The 9190-nt window shown below is 50.9% G+C and overlaps 1 protein-coding gene across 1 annotated transcript in view; it reads right to left on the minus strand.

Annotated features, from left to right (window-relative positions):
• The window catches only part of CUNH1orf94 (chromosome unknown C1orf94 homolog), a 35726-nt gene that overhangs the window by 12311 nt on the left and 14225 nt on the right, over positions 1-9190 (minus strand). Inside the window, exons 2-4 of the mRNA XM_006924265.1 lie at positions 5961-6649; positions 2843-3100; positions 1612-1787 (exon numbers count right to left, since the gene is read on the minus strand). Coding sequence (XP_006924327.1) covers positions 1612-1787; positions 2843-3100; positions 5961-6649 — 1123 coding nt within the window. The remainder of the gene's footprint in view (positions 1-1611; positions 1788-2842; positions 3101-5960; positions 6650-9190) is intronic.

Below are 9190 nucleotides of genomic sequence, written 5' to 3' on the forward strand. Positions count from 1 at the left end.
ATAGGTTTATCCAAATAACATTATGCAACTGTTTCCCTTTCAGAGGTGGGGGTGCATGCAGTGCTGGTCCGAGATTTGTTCCTGGCTTGTACTGGACTCCGAGCTTTTTAGTCATCTTTGGATCCCCTTCACCTAGCCAGTGCTCGGCCTATAGTCAGTGCAAAGCAAAGGTTTTTAAGATGACTTAAATGAATGAGTAAATAAATAAATAAATAAATGATGAGTGCATTAGTGGGTAGGCGAATAAATGATTGAATAGTGAATGAGTAAACACAAACACGCAAAGGTGGAGGCATATCTCAGGACCTGTGTAAGGACAAGATATCACAGGTCTGGTGTGGACACACTTTGATTTCCCCTTAGATCATGCTTCATGACCACCTCTCACATTGATGGGGGGAGTGAGGCCTTCTGTCCCACATGAGAAGAGGGTGGGCATTTTGTTCTCTTTAGCAAACCAAAAAAGGCTTGAAAACAAAACTTTGGAAAGAAAAAGACATATTTTGCTCCTATTGAAGATTCAGGGGCTAAGTCCGGTGGAGTAGCTCAGAAAGGCTTTCATATAGAATAGAGAAGACAGCTTGCCCCCCTGTTGTGAAGGAGGAAATGACATAGGGACTGAGCAGCAGTGGGAGCAGGAGGCGCACAGAGACAGGACAAGAAAACTTTCAGGCAGATTTCTTTCTCTATCTGCCCTCTCCAGGCTGTGCCGGGCCAGGCAAGTAGCTGTGTGTTCTCGCCCTTCCCCATACACCTGCATGCCACCCTGGAGAGGAGCCAAGGAAGGAATCAGGGAAGAAATCTTAGACACCGAGCATCTTCCCTAGAGAAGCTGAGCTCTACCTAAAAGGACCATTAAGCTCTTGGATCGGACTATGGTTTAAACCAGAATGGACATTTATTTGATTTTCTCTTCCTTCTACCCAGTGGGCGGCAGCTCTTAAGGAAGATTAGGTTGAATAGACAAACTACAGAAACTACATTTTCTCTGCATAAATAAGTTCTGTGAATAAAATTCCTAACCCTGCTACAAGTGTTTTGCCATCCCTTTGTATCTGCCCACTAATTCCCTTTTAGCTGTGAGCCCAAACCAAGAATGGGTACCAAGCCACCTTATCTGGTACAAGCTAAGACTGCTCAGATGAAGTTTAAATGAAATTTAATTTGTTATCTACACCAGGACACTTGAGAGTGAAAGGGGTGCTATTAATAATTATTCTGGGACAAAAGACTTAAACCGAGACTGTCCCAAGTAACCAAGGATGCATGCCTTCCAGCTATAAAGGAAGTCACCGGAGGTGAATGGGAAAAGACTATGCCATCATCCTATTCTCGGTGTCCAAGCACCAGCAATGCAGTGCTGGAATGCACAGCCCAGAGTGAACGGGAATTTAGACAAAGGAAATTAGAAATATATGTGCATATGCATGTGGGTACGTTTGTGCACACATGTACCAAGTAGTTGGTCCGATGTGGCCACAATGAAGCAATTAAGTAACGAGCCTAAAGGCTCTTTGTGAACTAGGCTCCCTGACAGCTAGAGCTCCTTTGTGGCCAAACTGGGTGGATGGCCACCGGAGAGCCAGGCCCAGGACCCGCTCACTCACTCACCTGATACTGTGGGAAGGTGGAGTGATTTGTGAACACTGGTGGAGGTGGATAGTTCAGGTTGAGCCAGAGTGGCTGGTTCAGGGATGCTGAGGTCAAGGTGGTGGCAAAGCGTGGGGTGAAGACATTCCCTGTGTACTTGAGGTTGTTCTTGTCGGCCACCGTCACTGGTGGGTTAACTGTAAGTCACAGGAGAGGTACAGGGGTTCAGTGACTGAGGAAGGGAGAGGCCAGGATGCCTTCAGCACCGTGACTGCCCCCACAAGAGTCATGTTCTCAAAGGGCAGGGCTTTCAAGCTCTAAGAGGGTTCTTCAAGTTCCGGTGAGTTTCCAACAATAGGAAAACATTATTAGCTCACACCTTGCCACTTTGGAAAGGGTGAAACTCCCAGCAGGGTCTGCCTGGGAGCTTCCCTCTCCATCATTCACTAGGAAAGGAGGCAGTGTAGCAAGAGAATACAATAAACCAGATTTTGCTAGGGCTATATTTCACCCGCGTTCAAAACCAAGTTCTTTCAAGTCCTTTAGAAAAATCCAGTTTTATACGATCGCTATGCCATTGGAAGTCATTCTTGTCAAACTATTAAAGCAGGCCCCTGAGGAAACTGAGGACCTTGCACAGATGGTCATATCTATATCGGAATCATTTTTTTAGAAAGTATTTTAAAACATTCTGTAATTCACTGTGGCATGACCCAAAATTAGTCTAAATGAATGAGATTTGGTTGGGCTGTTTCAGGGTATAAATCTTGGATTCTCGCCTCTACAATAAGTTTTGTGGGCTTGCAGAGTCAGAGATAGGGCCTTGGTTTCCCTTATTGGCATTCTTTCTGAGAAAAGAGGTTTGGCTAAAACAGTTGTAGTAGGGCAAGAGAGAGAAAGCATGGTCTTGAGTAACCTCCATACGCGATTAATCTGAAGCTCTGACTTTTCTTCAGCTTGGGCAGCTTTGGGGAATGTGCTGAGTCCGAGCTGTGTTCAAATTATTGACCACTAATAATGCCCATGTGACCTCTGACAGCCAAGAGCATTTCTCTAGCAATCGTATTCCCATAAGGGACACAGGGAGAAGGTCATTTCCCCCATTTTATAGGTTTAAAAACTGGCACCTAGAGGAAGACAGTGACTTGCCCATGGATAAGACAGCCATTTGGTGGCAGAGCCACTCCGAGAGCTTATGAGGGTTTGTGACATCCCTTCTTCCACAGACTCCTTCTGGGAAGGGTCAGCTTACGTTTCAACTCCAGCCCATCCACCTCTTTGCTGCGAAGCCTCAGCTGCCCGCCTGGATTCTTGGCGGCCCCAAGGAACTCATAGAGCAGGGTCTTCTCAGCCGGCCATGCAGGCTTCTTGGCTGGCAGGGCTATGGACATGGAGCCCACTGGATCGTTGCAACCTTCTTCACCACAGGTGTCCTTCCGGCTCTGGGGCCACTGACTGAGAAAGACGCTCTCTCGACCCTTGGTTGGTTCCTTGGTGCCAGGGTTCCGTTCTATAGCAGGAGGGAAACTGAGTCAACAATTCTAGAAGGTCAAGTGCTGGATGCAGGGAGCACCTCCTTGTGAACTAAGTGATAGGTCCTCCACATACCTCAGACTCAAACCACTCTGGGGTCTCTCTCCCAGCCAAATCCAATGCCAGTCTCCTCCCGGAGGCCTCACCGACCACTCCCCATGCTGGTCTTCCCCTCCCAGGCACACGTGTGTACATCGTGCATTCATTCGTTCTTATCTTCTTTCCTTCCTCCTTCTTTCCTTCCTTCCTTTCCTCCCTCCTTCCCATCTTTCTTCCCTTCCTACCTTTTTTTGTTCCTCTCTCCTTCCTTCCAACCCTCCATACTGCCAAGCTCCCGATAAGAGCTAACTTGGACACCGTTCTTGCTTTCAGGGAGCCCCTGGTGTAGTGAGGGGACACCCATTCCCACAGACACACGGTCTGAACCACAGTCTGGTCCCTCATTGTGGACTCTGCCTTGGTGCTAACAGGCAATTCAGCTCAGTTGTCAGTGCCAGGCCCTGACCTGAGTACTGGGGACACTGTGATGAGTCAGAGCCAGGCTCGGCCCTGCTGGAGCTCACAACAAGGAGAAAGAGAGAGACAGGCCCAGAAATAGCTTTGGGGCAAGGCAGATGGGGACTGCAAGGTGACAGAGGGACACAGTGGGAGAAGAAGATGGCTGAGACAGCTTCTGTCTGAGAGGGTCAGAGGGTTTCCAGAAAGAAGAGGCCCTTCAGCAAGGCCTTGCATCCAGGGGTATGAGGGAGGAGGGCATGGCAGGCAATGAGCGACCGTAGGCCAAGGCAAAGAGGCATCAGAGAGACAGAGTGAGTCACAGGAAGTGGTCGGTGCCAGGCTCAGGTCTCTCTCCAAAGAAACCAACTGTTCTTCCAGTGTGAGGACACTGTCTGGACCAACATGGGACCCTTCACGGCAGTGGTTTTCACCCATATTCCTTTTTAGCAATTCTTTTTTACCAAAATTAAGATGGTATTGCTTGGTTGAAGCAGGGAAGAGGACTGGACCCACCCAGGACGCTTCACTCTTTCTCCGGCTGGGGGGTCCTGGTCTCCATGGAGCCTGGCTGGGTAGTGGTTTTTACCCATATTCCTTTTAAGCAATGGAACTTGTTCTTCAAATAAAATTAAGATGGTATTGCTTGGTCGAAGCAGGGAAGAGGACTGGACCCACCCAGCACGCTTCACTCTTTCTCCAGCTGGGGGGTCCTGGTCTCCATGGAGCCTGGCTGGGAAATGGCGCGCTGGACACACAGCAGGCACCTCGGATCATTCCAGTGGATCAGAGGACCTGTGTCAGGTGTTACTTGTTGGGAGTAGATCTGATCACACCAGCTCTTGTCCTCCCTGCCCCAGCCCAATGGCCTTGGGGCTGAGTCTGGGCAGGACCGGGCCTGCCCTCCTAGCACCGTCCCAGCAAAGGAAAGAGCCTGAGCCAATTTAGGAGAAAATGACATTTTTAGCAAAACTTGTCCCTAGAGTCTCTTCCAAGAGTTTCTCTGGTTGCTGAGTTTAGCCTCGAGCTAGTATGCTGAAATAACAGTACCCACTAATAATAGCCCTTTCCCAAGGGACCCACACACCTGCAGTCTCTCCCACACACCTCCAGTCGCCTTGAACATGCTTGCTGCTCACTCATCTCCAAAGCTCCCTCTTCCAACATCCGTGTACAACACACACACACACACACACACACACACACACATTCCTGTCATTCCTTTGACTCACACATGCACAACTATACACACAGACATACACACAAACACATACACATAGACACACACTCGGATGCACCCACACTCACCACTTTCTCTGACAAATATACTGACACCTGCAGAGCTCCCTTTGGCACACCTTTGCCCACACGTTTGTACTCAGACACACACAAATGGTGGGGAGGGTGGGTGGGACAGAGGTGGGAGCAAAGTCCCCTCCTCCAGGCAGGGCTAATCCTCTCACACATACAGCCAGCAAGCCCAAAGAACCCTTTGGCTCCTAGAGGCCTGCCCAAGACCCAGAGTCCAGCTTGCTGTCCTTGGCCTTCTAACAATGCTGCAGCACACGGAGTGTTCTCTAGGGTGACTGTGTTCCTATTTTCTTAGGAACATGGCTTTGGGCTCTCCCTCTACAGGCATTTTTCAGTTATCCATCCATGCTCGCACACTGGGGGTGAATTTTCTTTTGGTTTTCTCCTAGTGACAGACGACTATAGGCAAATGCCACTGCCATCAGTCTGCCTTCTTGGAACCATCCGATCTGAGTGACTGAAGCATCACAGGCACAAAATGCAGAACCCAGGAGTGGGGTGGGGGAAACTTGGGGGGTGGCTGATGTCCTGGGAAGGATGTAGACTCCGCAGTTAGCAGGTGGAAATGTACTTTTCTAAGACCCTGGAGGCCCCACAGTCTGAACTGCACCAGGAGAGTTCAGACATTCACCCCCTGCCCCAGAGAGAGGACCAGGCCTCATGGTCGGATCAGGCACCTCCCTCAGAAGCCACATGACCCCGGCTCCCAATCAAATCTCTCTCTTATCCAGCTGCAGTTCCACCCAGGACTCAGCTGGGATAAATACTTCCCTCAGTGTACTCTGGATTCCTGGTGGATTAAAAAATGAGTCAGGTACCAAATGTGCCTGTCCCTCTTCTCAGAGCTCCTTGGGATCTGCTGTGCCCCGTACACGGGTATCCAGCACAGAGGGCCTGTAGGCATTGAAAACAGCTGCATCTAGAGGCTGCGCCCACCAGAGAGGCCACCTGGTCCTACTCTGCACAAAGATGTGGTGTGCCTAAGTTTCTCCTCCCTGCAGGCCCACCTGCTAGCTCCCAGCCCCACTCACCCATCAAGTGGTGCCCCTCCATGGCGGGGGCCACCTCGGGCTTGGAGCAGATCTTGGCAAACACTGGGAGCTGCCTCTTCTGGGCAGGGAGCTCAGGGAGCTTATTGGGGGGTGCGGGAGGAGGCGGGGGTGGCAGCAGCAGGAACGAGCCCAGCCCCATGGGTTCCCTGGGTTGGGGGCCACTGAACATGCTGTTCTGCAGGAAGTCCTTGATGACTCTTGTCTCCTCCAGCACCTCTTTGTTGTTGGGGGCCTTGGATGCTTCCACGGACTTCAGTGGAAACTGGGCCAAGAGCTTGCTGATCTCCGAGTTGGAGGCACCTAGGCTGTGGGCCCCATCTTCTGTCCCCTTGGCACTCTTGACCCTGGCAGCACGCAGGATGCCTGTGACTGTAGACATGGCAGAATCGCAGTCCTGCCGGCTGCCAATGACAGACATGGCCACCTTTGGCTCCAGAAGCTTGTCACTGGCAATGATAGAGGCTCTTGAGCACTCACTGCTACCTGCTACCAGAGGAGGCATGAGATGGCAGGGAGCTGGTTTTCTAGGCCCCATGGGAGAGCTGCTGGGTGCCTCCAGCTCCCCTGAACGCTCTGTGACCAGGATGAGGTGCTCTTTGGTTAGGCTCAAGAACTCCTGCTCCACCAACAGGGAGATCTCATCTTTGCCACTGCCGAACTCTAGAGCTCTGCAAACAGATGGTTAAAAAGACAGATGGTTTTAGTGCCAGCTCACAAGGGTGGCTCTGCAGTAGGGCTCAGACCGCAGGGCGAGGGGACGGAGAAGACACGTTTCTAGATAAGGAGAACCGATTACTTTCTCAAGACAGAAAATGGAACAGCACTGGACTTCTAAGAGGTTTCTAAGCCACACAAGCGGGCTCATCAAGAGCGCAGTTCTAGGAATCAGGACACCTAGGTCCTCCCCCTATACTATACTATCAGGACACCTAGGTCCTCCCCCTATACTATGTCTTGCTGAGTGAATTGAGCCTTCATTTCAGTCCACCCTTCCCTGTTCAGTTGTGCCCAGGACCTGAAGCAAAAAAGACAGCAGCGAAGGGGTCAGGACTGAGCCAACAGCTCTGAGCCTGGGTCTAGAGGGCTGAGGCTGAGCCCTGGGAAGCCCCACAGACTCACTGCAGAATGAACGGCAGAATGGGAGAGGGGACTGTGGAGAGGACAGATGGAGCTCACACCTTGGCTCCGTCACCTGCCCGTTGTGTGAACCTGAGCAGGCTGCTCAGCACCTCAGTACTCCTGTCCCCTCACTTGGTTTACTGGAATATCCTAGACATGCAAAGCACTCTGGACAGTGTCTGGCGGACAGTAACAGTGACACACGTGTCAGCTAGTATGTTCACACACAGCCAGCCTGGCTGTGCCTCTGGATCCTGGATTCTACACCGTGGCCCCACGGTCCACCCTGGTTGGCATGGCCCTCTGCCCACTTCATGGCCTCTGGACTGGGCCCTACTTCCTGGGAGCACCGGCAGTTGGTTGGTTCCTGCTCTGATTTATAAACATCTCCCTGTATCTTAACAGGGGCCTTTACTTGTACCTCAGGCCCTGGCCCCCAGCTGCACCCTGATGGGCAGCACCAGCCTGAGGGGCCTTGATAGTCCCATGGATCTACGCTCCTGGTCGCTGGCTCTCTCCAGGTGCAGGAGAGGGTGACACTCCTGCTGGCCTGGCTCATGGCCCAGCCTGCCCCGCCAGTGTCCCTGGCAAGGGGGCACCTTCTTCCCTGGCACTCCTAGGAGGACCATGGCCACCCAGCTTAGAACCACCGCTATCCCTACTCGATGGGATTCCACAAAGGGTGGATAAGGTGGTCTACACAGCATCCTGGAAACTGCTCGGTGCTCCAGCCCTGGAAGAAGCTGATGAAGATGGAGAAGAGGCAGAGGGAAAGATTAAAGCACCCCACAGTTGGAGATTTGCAGCTGGGGAGGCCTGGCATCTGCTCCTGCTCTGACGACCCATCCTGAAGGCCCAGTGAGTCCCACAGACAGTTACTACAGAACCAAATCATGCCTTCCTAGCAATGCTCTTTGCGTGTGAGCACACACACACTCTCACATGTGCACACAAACACACATACACGTGTGTGTTTGATATGCGCACACATGCAGGTGCACAATGACTCACATATCACCACACAAAGAATCAGGGGAAGAGCCACTGCATTTGATAACCAATCAGAAAGGGCACAGACGACCATCCCAGAGGTTTCCTGCTATGCCAGGCATTAACCTCCCTTTTTTAAAATTAGTGAATAGGATTTATTACAGGGATGTAAGAATAGTTAAACACCTGAAAGTCAATTCACATGATATACTGCATTAATAAAAATAAAGGATAAAAATCATAAGATCAACTCAATAGATGCAGAAAAAAACATTTTTATCATCCATTTATGATAAAAAAAAAAAAACTCTACACAAAGCAGGTAGAGAGGAAATGTATCTCAATATAATAAAGACCACAATATATGACAAGCCCACAACTAATATAGTACTCAACAGTTACAAGATGAAGGCTTTTCTTTGAAGATCAGGAAGACAAAGATGCCGACCCTCCCATTTTTATACAACATAGTACTAGAAATCGTAGCCAGAGCTGAGCTGCTGGGTCCCGATAAGACCTGGGGGTCCAGGGGAAGGGGCTGGATGGCTAGGGCACTTGGGGAGAATGGGGAAGAGCTAAAAATAGGGGAACGCATCGCTATTTCAACCACCTAGAGAGCCGGGCCTCCTGCGTTTAGCCTCGTCAGGTCTAGATGCAGGAGGCGGTGCCAGGAAAAAACAGATTCCAGCCAAATAGACCTGGATTGGGGTGGGGAACCACTCTTTGTTTCATGTCAGATCCTAGGACCTCAGGGACGTGGGTCTGACACTAACAGCACCCACCCTCATGGGTGGTAGGAGAGCTCGTTAAGGTAACCCATGTGCAAGCCAACACAGATACCCGTGCACAGGACGAGTTCGGCCCATTGGCCCAGAGTCTTAGCTATAGTGGGCTGGCCCTGGAAGCTCCGGAGGGCCAGCAAAAGGCTGTGTATGAGGCAAGGCCACTTTCCTCTTCCCTCCATTCTCTCTCTTCTCTCCTTCAGCCATGTCCTCTCTCCTATTTCCTTCTTTTCCTCCTTCCCATGTCTAGAGACTCAGTCTATAAATAGGCCTCGCTCTCACCGCTGTGTCTCGGGAACAATCGGAATAAAGGGGTTG

This window comes from Pteropus alecto, unplaced genomic scaffold (genome assembly GCF_000325575.1).
Source record: "Pteropus alecto unplaced genomic scaffold, ASM32557v1 scaffold39, whole genome shotgun sequence".
Taxonomy (NCBI): domain Eukaryota; kingdom Metazoa; phylum Chordata; class Mammalia; order Chiroptera; family Pteropodidae; genus Pteropus; species Pteropus alecto.